Source organism: Nannobrachium achirus (assembly GCF_963921795.1).
Source record: "Nannobrachium achirus genome assembly, chromosome: 14".
In the NCBI taxonomy this organism is placed as follows: domain Eukaryota; kingdom Metazoa; phylum Chordata; class Actinopteri; order Myctophiformes; family Myctophidae; genus Nannobrachium; species Nannobrachium achirus.
This window is the reverse complement of record NC_137821.1, coordinates 41,567,909-41,584,818: the sequence shown is the minus strand read 5'-3', so window position 1 is coordinate 41,584,818 and position 16,910 is coordinate 41,567,909. Positions and strand designations below refer to the sequence as shown.

Here is a 16,910-nt window from a genome sequence, read left to right as displayed (position 1 = left end):
TCCAGTGTGTGTGTGAGTGTGAGAAACCCAGGATATGTCCACGATGGTGTATCCACGCGAAGAGGCCCTGGAGCGTCTGACCCAGGATGAGATCGTGCTGAACACCAAGGCGGTGATGCAGGGCCTGGAGACGCTGCGTGGGGAGCACGCCCAGCTGCTCTCCTCCCTGCTGGACGTGGCCCAGCCGCCCGCCGCCATGGAGAAGTCTGGGGTGCTGAGGAAGAGCCTGGAGGCCATCGAGCTGGGCCTCGGGGAGGCACAGGTACGAGAGGAGAGGAGAGAATTGACAGATTATGTGGTATTTTGAGATGGGGATTCCATTCATCCATTCACCCACTCTGCATCCATCTTCAACCGCTTATCCGGAATCGGGTCACACTGAGATTTCTAGAGTTCCCTATCCTGAGCAACTACCTCCACTCTCTCCAGGAGTAGGCCGAGGTGTTCCCAGGCCAGGGTGGAGATATAATCCTTCCATCTGGTCTTTGGTCTGCCACGGGGCTCCCAGTGGGACGTGCATCAGGGACCTTCCTAGGAAGGTGCTCCGGAGGCATCCGTACTAGATTGCCCAAACCACCTAAGCTGACACCTTTCCAAGTGTGGTGCAGTCAGTAGCGCTGTCGTCTCACAGCTAGAAGGTCCTGGGTTCGATTCCCGCCGCGTTCTCTCCTCCGTGTCATCAGCTCCCACAGCCTAGGTGGAGTTGGCGAAAGGACCTTTCTCAGTGGAGTTTGCATGTTCTCCCCATATCTCCTATGGTAGATACCCTCACAAAAACATGCAGTAATCCTGGTCTCTATAATGCCTCCCCCTGGCCAGCCAGGGGCGCCTGATGGAAAGGAAAGGAACTGGTTGGAATAACGTGTTCCTTCCACGCGTAAGTCCAACCGGGGAAGGTCCCCGCTGTCAGGTGATAAGAAGTGGCTTGCTCACTCCTCATGCACTGAAGGAAGCATGAGCTCAGTTGCACGCTGCAAGCTTGTATATTTGCCATTTTTTGATAGTTAAAGGAGAAGTCTGGGATGCTCCGCAAGGGCCCGGAGGCCATCGAGCTGGGCCTCGGGGAGGAGAGAGGAGATGAGACAGATGATGTGCTGGCGGTAGAAAATGGACAGAGAGAGACAGGGTGCAAAGTTTTAGAGGTTTGTTGTAATGGACATGAAACTGATGCCCGGCCTGTAACTGTGACTTTCAGTTCCGACCCTGATAGGGGAATTTGAAACCTGAGATGTTTTTTATACTTTGCATATCATCCCCAGATTCTTGACCTGCCAGCCTCCCTTGATCGCTCTCTTTTCTTCACAAGCACTTGCTGCCAGTGTACTGTATGTGAAAATGGCCTGACCCCGAAATCAGATGCATTGTTGTGACCCGTCAGGTACTAGCAGAGATGGATGTAAATGGTGGAGTGTCTTGACTCCCATAGAGCTGAGCCCGAGAGAGAGGCACAGGTGTGGGGTAAGAGATGGAAGGGTGTAGGAGGTGTAGGTACTGGAAAGAGAGAGAAGGGGAGAGACTAGGACCAGGGCCATCAACACCCATACAAAAGGCATTGTGTGAACTGGTTTAATCGAGTTTCAAAGATTGTATCCCATGTTTCCACAATGTGATTATATGGCGAGATTAACGCTATAACATTTCACTGCGTGGACACATTCATAGGATGTTTGGCAGAATTAAAAGGGGAATTCCAACTATGGGTTATTTGTAGAAAAGGTTATAGGGTGCAAAGAGGGTGCTCTGCAGATGGTCAGTCCAGGGCTGTAGCTCAGCAAAAGACATTCACTTCAACTGCTGCCGTTTCCATGCAGCGATGGCTGTGGCCACAGCCACATACTGTAGGGCAGGGGTTTTTCCGTGACGGCAGTCCAGGGGTGCCGCGAGATCATTTGATAAAATGTGGAATTTATTTGGACACTTGAAAAAATATTTAGTATCATTTTAAACTTGAAGTAATAATAAGGGGAGGCTTTGATAACTTGAACATAATCACTAAAATATCGTCACTGTCAGGCAGAAACCTTGTGTCTCCAAGTTTTCAGATGTGTACTGTGTATGTGTACAAGACTGTCGCACAAAACTAGTGAAAATAGCCGATCTACAAGCACACAACGCCTCGCAATACTTGTAGATCTGCTGTTTTCACTAGTTTAGTACATTTTATAGATGATACTGTAAATACAAAACGAATGGTTTTGGACACCGACAACGACAATATGCTATAAATATAAGGTGCTGGGAGTGAAAATTATAATGTAGGGGTGCCTCGGATTTTAAAAAAAATTATGGGGTGCCCTGAGACAAAAAAGTTTCGGAACCCCTGCTGTAGTGAGAAAATGATATTATGTCTCCATCTGATCAAATCAATTCTACTGGTAAATCATTTTACTATATTGCTGTGCAGTAGAATTCTAAGATGAAAACAGTAAACCGTAGTGTTTTGGAAACCAACTTTTTAACAACCGGGGCAATTTTTTCAGAGAGATTTGAAAGTTTGAGAAATACTGTTGTACACAACAGTACTTTTACTTTACCTGTAACTCTGTAACCTTAACTGCTGTGCTGCCTCTGGGCGACTGAATTTCCCCCGTGGGATAATAAATAAAGATATCTAACTATCTCTCCATCTGGCCCATGCAGGTGATCATCGCCCTGTCCAGCCACCTGAGCGCCGTGGAGTCTGAGAAGCAGAAGCTGCGTGCCCAGGTGCGGCGGCTGTGCCAGGAGAACCAGTGGCTGCGGGACGAGCTGGCGGGCACGCAGCACAAGCTGCAGCGCAGCGAGCAGAGCGTGGCCCAGCTGGAGGAGGAGAAGAAGCACCTGGAGTTCATGAACCAGATCAAGAAGTTCGACGACGACGTCTCGCCCTCGGACGAGAAGAACCAGAGCGGCGGCGGGGGAGGAGGGAGCGGAGGAGGGGACAACTCCAAGGACAGCCTGGACGACCTGTTCCCCAACGATGATGACCAGGGGCCGGGTAGGTGATCCATCACTCTGAGCTAACGCGGACATTATTTGTATGCCGGTGGATCTCTCCGGGTCCTCCGACGTCTCGAAATGACGCGGAGGGACATGACTCCTGCTGCTGTCCGCTTTGAGTAAATGAGGAAGTGATCCGCGGTGGAAAACGAGTGATGAATCAGCTATTTTATCATTTTAATGGATAAGCCTAAACAAAACAGTTCACATGAACAATACTGATGTAAAATAAGATATCTGAACGGCTAAATTTATGTTATACAATTAAAATGTCATGAGCCTACACAGTTATAGGGGGGCTTGCCCAGGCTTATTTTTCTTCCAATCGCCAATAAGCCTGGGTTTCCGAGGCTAGTGATCCATAGACCTCTCATAGTCCATGGGCCATACCAGATGTCGCTCTCGGAAAGGTGGCAAAGGTTACATAGCATTTTTGAGAAGCTCTATATCTGTAGATTATATAAACTAGGGGTTTCTCATGACTCTGAACTAAATGGTTTAGTGATGAAAAGTGATGAGTCATCACTTTTCACAGTTTTGTGGGGGCCATTTTTAGCCCAAGGAATGTTTGGATGCAATGGATTCTGAATCATGAAAAACCCCTAGTTTGTCGCCTCATATGCTACTTAAAGCAGATTACTTTTTTTGCATTTTTCCCACCTGTATATTCAAGTTAATGGGATATGAACTTTAGCTGCAAATTAGCACCAATTTAGCTGTGACTCAGGAAGCGTTATTATACCAAAATATAATCTACAGATATAGGGCTTCTCAAAAATGTAAGTAACCTTTGCCACCTTTCCCAGAGTGACATCTCGTATGGCTGACTTTAGCATCAATCTGCAATTTCTTCAACTGGTTGGCTGTTAAGGCTACTAAAACATTGTAATTCTTCATATTATGCTAATTGTTATGAAACACAGCGCTAGACTAGTACTTTCACACTTTCATAGATCGCATACCAGGACTTGGCCCAACATTTTTGCTTCAATCCATGTATCTTCAACTTCAAATTACTTTATATTCCTTTCAGAACTTAAAAGAGAACATACAGACACAATACTGTACATTCTGTAGATAGCCAAGTCACTATAAAAACAAAAAATACATCGTAAAACTACAGTACCGGTATTTAAAAGCATAATATATTAAAATCCATATGGAGCAATTCTCTATGTACATAAATAATATAAATGACATGCAACCTATGTGTTTACAAGCATCTTATACCACCTAGGCCCAGATATAGTGGTGATTAATGATTAGATTCAGGAGGCGGTATTTGTTTGGAATGATCATAGTGGAGATGAATGAGACTTCTCAGGAGAGCTTGGATGATGGATGACCAGGATCAAGGTCTAACTCCCCTCTGATCATTTCCTCATTAGATTCAAGTTAAGCGTTCAGGACCACCAGTAATCTCTCTTCACTATGTTGCTGTTTGCTTGCATGTTATGCTTAGCCCCTAGAGGGGTTATTATATAATGCGCTACTGCATCTTACCTTTTAAACAGGCTTATCTTAACTCATACAGTGCCAGGCGACTTTTAGAGCAACTTTCTCACTATGGGCTTCCCTGCCAAGCGACTTTGGGCGACTTTTACTTAGAAAAAAAACAAAAAAAAATTTTTTTGGACCCCAAAAAATGTAGTAGGCATGATAGAAATCGCGAAATTGCATGTTTAACCCCCATAGCAACCCCATCTATCAAACATGGCAGCCATCTTTGTTTACATTTTAGGAAAACATAATGGCTATTATCTCAAGAATGCCTGAACGGATTTCCAATCTTTTTTTTTTGTTTGAAAGCTGTGAACAGCCTGCACAAACTGTGCATGATCTGTGCATGGGTGTGCATGATCTGTGCACTACAAATTACATGGAAGTCTATGGAGAGGGCTGGCACTAATGCCACTCGAGGGCATTTTTAATTGGCAGTAAGTGAGTTAAATGAGTACCACCATTTTACAGCCTGACATTTGCAGTCTCATAATTAATGGTTGAGTATATCTGTTGTTCAATTTTATTTTAGTGCCTCACCATGTCTTGCCAATAAACAAGTAATTGTTAGTATTGTTAATGTATTTTTGGTTAACCTTTACTTTTAACCAATATTCTTCATATTTAGACCCAAATAATTATGTGTATCTTTATGCTCCCATTGAACCCATTAAGACCTGGGGCTGAGTCTACAAATGCCTTGAATCCTAACAGTTTTGTGGAAAGCGTATGAGTGGTGCTCAAACCTTTTCATTTCAAGGACCACTCAAAATTATATGTGTTTGGCTGGTCAACCCCATCACAAAATACTTTGTTCCAGGGACCTCCAGAATGAAAGATTTGAGTTAAAAATGTTCGCTTTCAAAAAAATATATTCAAAGATTTGCAACAAAAACAAATTGCAGAGCTACAAGCTCATAGCATGGCACGTAGTGACGTGCTATGAGCTTGTATATCTGTTATACAGTATGTAAAGGAACAAAAAATGTACGAGTACGTGTAAACCTTTCGGAGCATGATCCAGTGTACAGACCTTTACCTTTGTTTATGTTATATATCCATTCTCATGGGTCTCCCCATCACCATCACAGCCCAGCCCAGCGGAGAGGTGGCGGCCCAGCAGGGGGGCTACGAGATCCCAGCCCGCCTGAGGACCCTGCACAACCTGGTGATCCAGTACGCGTCGCAGGGCCGCTACGAGGTGGCCGTGCCGCTCTGCAAGCAGGCCCTGGAGGACCTGGAGAAGACCTCTGGACACGACCACCCTGACGTGGCCACCATGCTCAACATCCTGGCCCTGGTCTACAGGTGAGGAACAAAGGGACAAGGAAGAGGCTGCTTGTCCTCAACACACACCAGTGTTTCTCCGGTTTCACCAGATGTTGTATTTCGCGAGGCATCTTGGGAAACGGAGTTCTTTCGCTTTCGTTGTTATCTGTGAGCACACCTTAATGAATTCCAAATCAGCTGTACAGTAAGTTGTTTTTGGAAATGCATGGTTGAATATCAAATATTATATGAATATTCTTCATTTACCTGATCCGCCATTGCTGTAAGATAATTCACCTGATGGAGTGAACGGAGATATATATTTTTTTTATCTCAAATGCTCTGTACTGTATGAGATGCTTCTGTGTTTAATACCATTCATGTTCATATAACTCCTGTGCATTTACCAAATGTCCATAAAGTGACAGAACTTAACGTTGTTGCTCTTGGTCCGTCAGAGACCAGAACAAGTACAAGGAGGCGGCCCACCTCCTGAACGACGCCCTGGCCATCAGAGAGAAGACCCTGGGGAAGGACCACCCCGCCGTGGCCGCCACCCTCAACAACCTGGCCGTGCTCTACGGCAAGAGAGGCAAATACAAGGAGGCTGAGCCTCTCTGTAAGAGAGCTCTGGAGATCAGGGAGAAGGTGAGGAAGAACACACCGGCCCTACACAAAATGTACTCTATACAGTACCGTGTATATCATGTATCTATACATGAACCCTTGGATCCCTCTACTGGGATGAACATTTGGCAAAATAGTGGGATCAACTTAGGCGAGGGCATGGGTGCCAACATTGGCACAGTGGAGGGCAATCACTGGCACACTGGCATTAGTGAGAGAGGGGATTTTTGGTTTAAAATAAAATAAATATTTTATTTTGATGTGGTGTCATAATTCAACTTCATGTTGACACAGCACACTGACTATGTAGAAAATAAAAACATGGCATTGGCACTTTCAAAAAGGTTTCTGACCACTGATATGAGCTCGCAACACAGCTGTATGATTCAGTACATGCATGTACGGTATGACATGACTCGGTCCATTCTCTCTCTCCCTGAACATCATCAGGTTCTGGGGAAGTACCACCCGGACGTGGCCAAGCAGCTCAACAACCTGGCTCTGCTGTGTCAGAACCAGGGCAAGTACGACGAGGTGGAGTACTACTACAGGCGGGCCCTGGAGATCTACGAGTCCAAGCTGGGGGCAGACGACCCCAACGTGGCCAAGACCAAGAACAACCTGGTGAGGAGGAGAGCCAAGAACCCATTATTAACTCATACCCTGCCAAACCCGAGGAACCCGAGAATTTCGCGATGTCCCTCCCTGCCACGCCCGAGGAACCCGAGAATTTCCGCCATTTTGAAAAAAAAAAAAATCAAAAATTTTTTTTTTCAAAAAATGTTTTGGGACCCCAAAAACGTTAGTAGGCATGATAGCGATCGCGAAATTGCTTGTTTAACCCCCATACAACCCCCATACAACTCAGGTAGCAGACCTCCAAGCTCACAACAGTGTAAAACATAATGGCTGCTATCTCATGAATGCCTGAACGGATTTCCATTCGGATTTTTTTGTTTGAAAGCTGTGAGCAATGTGGACACACGTGGTGCATTATCTAGGCATGGGTGTGCATGATCCGTGCACTATGAATTACATGGAAGTCTATGGAGACGAATGGCAGTTAAAGAGTACGAAGGTATTGTTAAATGGCAGCATATGAGTTAAGACCTGAGTTCATTCTACAAATGTCTTCTAAATCCTAACAGTTTTGTGGAAAACCTCTGTTGCTACTGTACAGTATATCAGTGGTTCTCAAACATATAATTTTGGACGAAGATCCCCAAAAATGTATTTAGCTGTGACCCCCATCTCAAAACATGTTGTTCCAGGGACCCCCAGAAGCAAAGATTTTAGTAAAAATGTCAAAAAGATCTATATAATATTTGCCAAAAAAAACGAAAAGAAAAAAAAAAACATTTATACTATGTTTAACCGTAACCAGGACCCTTGAAAATGTATTTTCCATTTGTCCCATTTCAGGCCACATGTTACCTCAAGCAGGGGAAGTTCAAGGAAGCAGAGTCTCTGTACAAAGAGATTCTGACCAGAGCGCACGAGAAGGAGTTTGGCTCTGTCAACAGTAAGTAGCCAACAGAACAGTCACCCACCCTGCATGCTGCTGAGCCAATTAAACGCAGATGAACTGACAGTAGCTGAGTTGTCTTTGTGAGCTTGACCACAGAGTGCTGCTCACCTTACTTACTTATGCCTATTACCAGAGTGCTCACCTAAAGTGCTGTAATGGTGCCTACAATGGCACAGGAACATTAGAACTTCTCTCTACAACAGTGGTTCTCAACCTGTGGGTCAGGGGGGGTCCACAAATTATTTTGGGAGGTCCCCAGAGATGATTAACTTAATGTGCAACACTGTTTTCTCACTCAACAGTAAACAAACCAGCATAAAGTATAAGTGTATAGAGGGTATCTGCACATTTCTAAAGTGACAGTTTAAGAACTTTTTAATAACTCTAAAATGACAAATTAAACATTGTCCAAATTGTCAAATATTAGAGGCAGAAATTGTGAAAATAGCTGATCTACATGCTCACAACGCCTCGCAACGAGGCGTTGTGAGTATGTAGATCGGCTATTTTCACAATAGAACCGTTTTATACAAAATGTAATGCCTCAACTAGTCAGGGTGGGGGGTCCCCAGTTAAAATATGATTATTTTGGGGGTCACGGCCTGAAAAGGTTGAGAACCACTGCTCTACAAAACTGAGACATGAATCAGTAGGAGATGCACTCATGGTGATAAAAGACCCGTCTGGCCTGGAAGTGGGTTCCATCTTTTGTTGTTATGATATTCCCGTCAAAGGGGAGATCCCTTTGAAACTGTAACGGTGATTTAGGGCTACAAAAATAAAGTTGAAGTTTAGTCAAATCTGTGTGAAAGTAAAAGCACAGAATCAGGGACAAATTGAAGAAATATTTTCTGTATTGGCATTCAGATGGCCTGTATTCCTTGTCCTGTGATTTCGCCTTGTCATGGTTAGTTACAGTACCTTTGCTGGGGAAAGGATTATGTCTTGCTGTGTAAGTAACGAAGCAGAAGCGGCTTAAATGGCTCTAAGCCCATCAACCCTTTACCAACTTACACGCTCGATACATGAGTGACTTTGCACAAGATTGTCATAGCATACCCTATATACTTTCTGGTATATCAAATAAAAAGAAATGCCAATCTACAAGCTTGTTGCATTGCCTTGTGAGCTTGTAGATTGACTATTTTCACAGAATGTCCACCTTTTTTTTGCTGAATGTCGCCTATTATTAACAGAATAGGGATGCTAAGGTTCATGTGGTTAAATAGACAGATGCACACACATTATGCTATAGACATTAGCCTCCATTTTTGTCAAATCACAAAGCTTATGTGTGACTGATTCCCCCCATTATGTGTTCCATTGCGCATTCAAATTTAAGACAAATAAAGTCTGCACTCTGGTTCGCGAATCCACTTTTTAATTGCTGTTTTTTTTTTTTTTTTTTTTTTTTTCAAGATTTCGATCACAAGATCTTCATCAGAAATGAGTACTCATCGATGCTGTTGCTACTCCAGACGCTTCCGTTCTGCATAGTATCCTATATCGCACACTAATGCTCCATCTGTTTTTCCCGTTTCAGATGACAACAAGCCCATCTGGATGCATGCAGAGGAGAGGGAGGAGAGCAAGGTTGGTAAATTAGACCGTCTGTGCCCACTGGCATCTGTGCCCACTGAAGTCACCCAGATAACTTATTAAGGAGATGGATGAGATAACTAACTAAGACAGATGATGCCTGAAACAGTAGACTGAAAATGTCAACATTCTAATGGGCTGAATAACAGAGTAATGGGTTATACTTGACTTCATAAGACACTGCCTGTGTCTAACACTCTCACTCTCACTAACACTATCTGTCTGTCTCTCTGTCTTATGTTCCTTCTGACTCTCTCTCTCTCTCTATCTATGTCTGTCTCTCTCTCAGGGTAAACGTAAGGACTCTGGTCCGACTCCGTACGTAGAATATGGGAGTTGGTACAAGGCCTGCAAGGTAGACAGGTGAGTTTTGGCACTGTACATCCATTATAGGGCTAATGCTTGACGGCGCCGTTCATTAAGTGCTGAAGGCTGGAAGTACTGCGTCAGGGTCATTTATATCGGTTACATAATAGATTAATGTGTCGTGCTTTCTCGCCGCCGCGGTCTCTGGGTTCAGAACATTTGTAATCTCAGTCTCACCTGCCTTCGCGGGACTTCATGCATAGTCAAATAGTCAGCAAGTCTGGTTTCTGCGGGGAGCTGACGCGGCATCACTCTCCTTAATTTGAATTTTTGAAAGCGCAGAAAATTAGATTCGGGTCACAGCGCGTCTCCTCCGCGTGCAACTAATATTGGAGAGTTTGTCTGCCTGTTCTGAGTGCATGCTGCGTAAGTGAAAGACCATTTCAGATGCCGTAGCTTTATTTACATTTCAATTTGGTCTGCAGCAGAGCATGAAGCTCAGTGCAAGGGCAAGCTTTACTTTACTTTATCATTTTATTTAGACAGGACAGTGCCAGTTCATGAACACAGAGAAATTGACACAAGATTGGCACAAGATTGGTCGTTGTCGGGTGGAAACCCTGTATCTCCAAAACTGTTCTTTTGTATTTATCATTTTAAAAAGGATTTGAACTAGTGAACGCCACACAACGCCACACAACGCCTCGCGCCGCGAGGCGTTGTGTGCTTGTAGATCTGCTGTTTTCACTACTTTTGTGCGACGGCCTTGTATGATGAAGCAGGGCTTTACTTTGCGAAAATCGTACACATTTGAAACTTGGATATACAAGGTTTCTGCCCGATAGTGAGTGACAATATACACAATATCTCAGTGTAAACCAGCCGGAGTTAGCTAATGCTAATTTCCATCCGTGGTTCTCAGAACATAAAACAAAAAACAAAACAAGACAAGTAGAGGTGGACCGATTGCAAAATTCTTGGCCGATACCAATCCTCCGGTTTTATGAAGGTCTGACCTGCCAAAACCGATTTTTCCGATACCGATTTCTTTAGCTAAGAACTAGAAAATAGGGTTGCTCAAATAGTAGGCCTACAAGACATACTTCAATTTGAGTACCAATAAGCTAGAAGAACACTAATGCCAAATCAATCACAATAGTACAATATCCAAAAACACAGACAATATCCAGTCTAATATGACCGTCTGTTTTTTTTTCTCCTTCTTTTTGGAGACGACATTGACACAGGATTATGGAATATATCCTTACATTGCAGTAATAAGCACTATGTCCATCCCTAAAGACAAGCTAATAACACAACGCATTGTGCTGTCAGCTCAGGTGCTTCTGGCAAGCGACACCGTCATGCAAATCATACAAATGAAAGAGACGTACCAGAATACCAAGTCCTTTGAATGTCTGGACCTTTTTAAAGCAGGGGTATTCAACCTTCTTCACATCAAGGTCCATCAGCTTTTGAGCCACGGACCTCCATTCGATGAGATTTAGCCTCTCAAGACCCAAGTTGTCATTGGGACGAGATTTTGTCCACAATTCCATTCTTTATTGATGTGGTACCATAAGAGAACAGGCAAATTGATTGATTCAAAATAACAATTCTTCTACATTCTCTAATAGACAGTATGTGCATGCATAAAGTGAATGGCAAAGTGATTTAACGTCCTTTAACGTCATTTAATGCAATCAGATAGGACTTTTTGGTTTGGATGTATGGGCTGTCAAGGCCAGAAAGTAGTTTTTTGTCTCTCAGTAGGCGTTCCCGCAAAACTTCCGGGTATGATGATGATGTCACGTGCATACCCTCTATTGTGTAGACTTGTTGTAAATTAAGTAACGCAAATGTTTAACAATAATTTAACTCTTGAGAGCGTAAAATGAAACCAAATGGACGTTTTATTTTACACTCACAAGAGTTACAGACCTATAAGGGTCCATTTGGCTAGGGTTGGGACGCTAGGGTTCATGTGGTCAGATGAATAATGCAAGGTGCAGACACTGACCCTCAAAGAGGTTAAGCAGCATGGCGTGGGAAGGTGATCTGTCACAGATAACCCAGGGCATTTAGTTACATGCAATTAGTGATTATTAAGGTGTCAAATATATTGCCTGCGTTTTGCATACAGCCCCACGGTCAATACCACCCTGAAGAGCCTGGGGGCGCTGTACCGCCGCCAGGGCAAACTGGAGGCCGCCGAGACGCTGGAGGAATGTGCGTCCAAGACACGTAAACAGGTACCACACAGATACTCTTTCTTTCTTTATTCATACGGATCCACATTAGCTGCCACCAAAGTAGCAGCTACTCTTCCTGGGGTCCACAAAAAATACAACAATACATAATGATAATACAATACACAATACATAACACAACACAAAAAAAACATGTACAGTCTTAAAAAAATAATTCAAGACAATAAAAGTCCAATAAACAACTAAGCATTAACAATGCTTTATTGCATTACAGTCAGTTAATTTAAACTAAAATGAGGGTAATTGGTCAAATGTATTTTAAGGAGTCTCTTAAAACTAGCCTTATTGGGTGCTTCAGTGATCATAGTTGGTTGGTAACGTGTTCCATATAATAATTTCCCCATACACTACAGATCTGCATACTGCATTTGTTCTGGGTTTTCTTTAACCTTACATCTCTCTCTCTCTCTCTCTCTGTGTCTCTGTCTCTGTGCATGTGTATGTCTGTGTCTCTTCCTCTGTGTGTGTGTGTGTGTGTGTGTGTGTGTGTGTGTGTGTGTGTGTGTGTGTGTGTGTGTGTGTGTGTGTGTGTGTGTGTGTGTGTGTGTGTGTGTGTGTGTGTGTGTGTGTGTGTGTGTGTGTGTGTGTGTGTGTGTGTCCATCCCTCCCTCCCTCCCTCTCTCCCTCTCTCCTAGGGTATTGACGCCATCAACCAGAGCAAGGTGGTGGAGCTGCTGAAGGATGGGGGGGTCGGAGGGGGCGACAGACGGCAGAGCAGGGACGGCGTCAACGGGCCGGGGGGCCAGAGGGGGGACTGCGAGGGCGACGACTCTGTTGAATGGAACGGGGTCAGCACCATTGTTAAATGACTGCTAACGATGAATGACAAAACAAATTAATACGTGAATGTCTAATAACTTAGCTGTTGTTGAAGGCCTTTTGTTAACTTCATTGTCGGTAGTATTATAACTAGTTAAAATAATAATAATAAAGGTCAATGGATAATACAGTATATTGTTATAGTGCTGTGGGATAACTCACTGTAGTAGGTCAGTATCCTCCAGACAGAATTGTAATTCTAACTAGTAATTCTCTCAATTAATTTACAAAAGCTGTAAAGAATAAGGGACAATACATAGGTTTAAGTAGGTCATTCTGTATGTCAGTGGTTCTCAAACATTTTTGGCTCGGGACACCCCTATAAATAATCTTTTCATCCACAGCACCCCTGAATTACATTGTTACTTAATGTCAAATATCTAAATCTTTCCCCATAAGATGCAGACAGTCACGAGGAACATGTAACTCATTTGCTTCCCTTAAAAAATGTAACTGAATGGTTGAACTGCCACGATTGTTTTTAACATGCACGATAGTGCACGGATCATGCACTGCCATGCACAGATCATGCACCACGTATGTGCACGCCGTTCACAGATTTAAAAAAGAAAATCTGCTTGGAAATCCGTTCAGGCATTCAGGAGATAGCAGCCATCATGTTTTCTTCAAATGTAAACAAACATGGCTGCCATGTTTGAAAGATGGGGTTGGTCTGGGGGTCAAACATGCTTTTTTTTAATGCAATTTCGGCCCCAACTCGGGTAACTCGGGCTGTGACAGCCTCTAACAACGGGAATGACTCGGGGAACTCGGGATAGGGCAGTCAATGAGTTAAGAGAATAATGTTTCCATATAGGACAAATTGAAAACAACTTATATACCTGGCGTTTAGCCATCCATTTAGGCCTAGAATTATTGAATGCTTTAACCAGTGAAAAATAGCAGATATACAAGCTCACAGCGCGGCACCGAGTGCCGCGCTGCGAGCTTGTAGATCTGCTATTTTTGAAAAAGTCACTATTATGATAATGTATTTTCAAAGCGAACGTTTGTAACTAAAATTTTGCTTCAGGGGGGGTCCCTGATACAATATTTTGAGATGGGGGTCCGTGGCCAAATAAATATCATTTTGGGGGTCCTTCACATGAAAAGGTTTGAGAACCACTGACATAGTAGTCTCTCAAGAACAGACTAACTGAGCTCCAGTTAAGTGAAAAGGACCTTTTCTTTGACGATGGCTGGCCAGATTGCTGACATAGAAACATGGGTTTTTCAAAAAATCTTAGAAGGATTCAAAAGACACTTATAGAAATGGGTCAAAATTCTAATTTTCACGATTTTTCAAAAATAGCAGATCTACAAGCTCGCAGCGCGGCACTCGGTGCCGCGCTGTGAGCTTGTATATCTGCTATTTTTCAATAGACAATATAGTGTACCCGTTCAGCATCCCTATTCTGGGGGGAACTCATCTTCATGTCTTCCCGTCCCCCCGACACCCCTCTTCCCTCCACAGGACGGCAACGGGTCTCTACGTCGCAGCGGCTCGTTCGGTAAGATCCGTGACGCCCTGAGGAGGAGCAGTGAGATGCTGGTCAAGAAGCTGCAGGGCAGCGGACCGCAAGAGCCCCGGAACAACAACAACGCTGCTGGGTGAGACCTGTGTGTAGGGACGTGCAGAGAATGCTAAAGAGGACAATATCGAAAATAGCAGACCTCCAAGACGCGTTGTGAGCTTGGAGGTCGTCTATTTTCGGTGCTTAACAGTTCTGCTGCCGTTGACAATCCTCACCGTCATTGAAAGGGTTAAAATCATGGCGCCGTTGACGGTGAGGACTGTCAATCTTACTGTATTTACTGTAAAAGTATAATTACTTACAGTACGTCGCTCCGGTCCCGCCCGCATTGGTAATATTTGTTTAAAACGCACATTGGGCGTGCACGCAAAGTGAAGCTCCGCCATAGTAAATCCATTGAGAGGCCCATAAAGAGACTTCATTTAATCAAAAAGAGACATTTTGAGCCAAAGGGTGGGCTGATTACTGTACAAAATTCACTCGGCTGGGCGCAGCCATGTTTCTCTTCTGGCCCCACACTGTCATGTGACTAGATGACCTAATCGTTGCCGTCAAGTGATAATCCAAAAAAACAAACTTCCGGCCCTTCAAAATAATAGCGGCGGCCTACGGAGAAAGCGGCGCGGCACCGCGGCACCAAGCATCCCTTCAGATTAAAAGGCAGTAGATGTGTTAATACCACACTGTGCTAAGCATAATCAAGTGAATACTGGAGATGTGGCTTACAGCAGTGGATTTCTACACAGAGAGGGCAATTATTTCAACATAAGATGCTGTATTCAAGTTCAGGAGAGTTTGGACAAGGCAATTCTCTTGAATGATGCCTTCAGGTATGGCATGGAAAGGAGGCGTTTGCATTTCTTTCACCATAGCAAAAACGGCATTCATGGCCTGTGTGTGTTACTATACTTATGAGGACCTTTTTTTCTTATCTGTCATTTGTCTGGAAATGCAACGCAATTATTTATAATTCAGTTCTTATACTTAGTTCTTTTAGCCTTTTAAAACATCCTTCTGTTTGCTGAGCAGCACAGTGCTGCCTTTAACAGTTATTATTTCCCCCTTTCTGATTTTTGTTTAGATTTTAGTTAGTCTCGCTAAATTGTAGGATAACAATCCTATAACTTAATAATATAATGTAGTATGGAGTAGGCTATACTGTATATATAAAATGCCTCATCTTTCTAATGAATTAACGTGCTAAGTTGCCTCATCTTTCTGCTATTGTTGAGTTTAAAAAGAATAAGATAGGCTTATGGAGAACTAGAAATAGAAATAGAATAGAATCATATTGCGGTGCAATTTGGAACCACGTGTGAGAGAGAGCGGAGGCAGAGACCATGTGACGCTTGTGTTCCGTCAGTGAGCGGTGGTGCTACTGTTTTTTTCCCTGACTCATGTAGGGCTTGTGTTGTGTTGTGTTGTGTTCTGCTCCTCTCTCAGAATGAAGAGAGCCAGCTCCCTCAACTTCCTCAACAAGAGCACAGAGGAAACCACACAGGTACGTTTTAGTGTTTGTGAAAGTGGGGCCCAAAAGAAAGAAAGTGACTAGGCTACGTGAGCACTTCTAAACTTATACATAGGCAATTTGAAAATAGCCCATCTACATGCTAAAATCGTGTGTTGTGAGCTTGTAGATCGGTTATTTTCAAAAGAATCTTGATTTCTTTTTTTTCTTTTTTTTAACATTTTAACAACTCAAATCGTGTTTGGCATAAAACATTTTCAGATGGGAGACTACAGACAAATTCATAATAATTTGGGGGCCCTTGACATGAATTCTTTTTTTGAGAACCACCTTTTTGAACAACATTTCACAGCAAGCCCAAATAGAAACAAGTCCAAAAAAACACAACCCGCAGCTACCAATATTTACAAGCAACTTCACAGAATAAAGTAGCCCAAAGTCGCTTATAATAAGCGGACAGGGCAACAATGTCACTGATATCAGCTTCAGTTGTATTGTGCAAACAGTTCTTAATTCTTAAAGCTTATTCTTCTTTCCGTTATTCGTCTGTTTTTAGGATGCCAACAACGGCCTATCAGATTGCAGGGGACTGAGTGCCAGTAACGTGGACCTGACAAGACGCAGCTCCCTGATTGGTTAGAGAGGGACTAGAGAGAAATGCACGGCCCAATGAGGAGAGGCTATGGATGCGGGCGGCTGGGTCTGACCACATGACGACACAACGAAGGTCAAACACAAAATATTTTTTAAAGAACAATGGAAGAAAGAGGAAAAAAATACAGAAAAAAAATTACATTACATGCCATGGCTTTTAAAGACATACCGTAGAAACTGCTGTGTCTGCATTGCTGTACAATTTTGCTGGCATCGATCAAAACTTGTTACAGAAGCGAAAATATTTAGGTACGCATTATCGGCATGCTGCTTACTAGAAAGTGGAATGTCTGCACTTGACCCCTCCGCCCCTTGAGGCGTAGCAACGTGACAAGCAAGCTAGCATATGGTGTTGT

General features: G+C 43.5%; 1 protein-coding gene across 2 annotated transcripts; it reads left to right on the top strand.

Annotated features, from left to right (window-relative positions):
• Positions 1-34: 34 nt before the first annotated feature.
• On the top strand, positions 35-16,540 carry klc2 (kinesin light chain 2; the record flags this gene model as incomplete). Of its 2 annotated transcripts, none has more annotated exons than XM_080742182.1 (13): positions 35-262; positions 2,641-2,977; positions 5,571-5,787; positions 6,207-6,396; positions 6,826-6,999; positions 7,798-7,897; positions 9,447-9,496; positions 9,792-9,865; positions 11,952-12,060; positions 12,714-12,866; positions 14,372-14,508; positions 15,876-15,933; positions 16,457-16,540. In XM_080742182.1, the coding sequence occupies 13 exons, from the start codon at positions 35-37 to the stop codon at positions 16,538-16,540; spliced, it is 1,911 nt and encodes a 636-aa protein (XP_080598308.1). The 2 variants fall into 2 exon arrangements, with proteins under 2 accessions (XP_080598308.1, XP_080598307.1); XM_080742181.1 differs by having other exon boundaries at positions 11,952-12,120.
• Between the last annotated feature and the right edge of the window lie 370 nt (positions 16,541-16,910).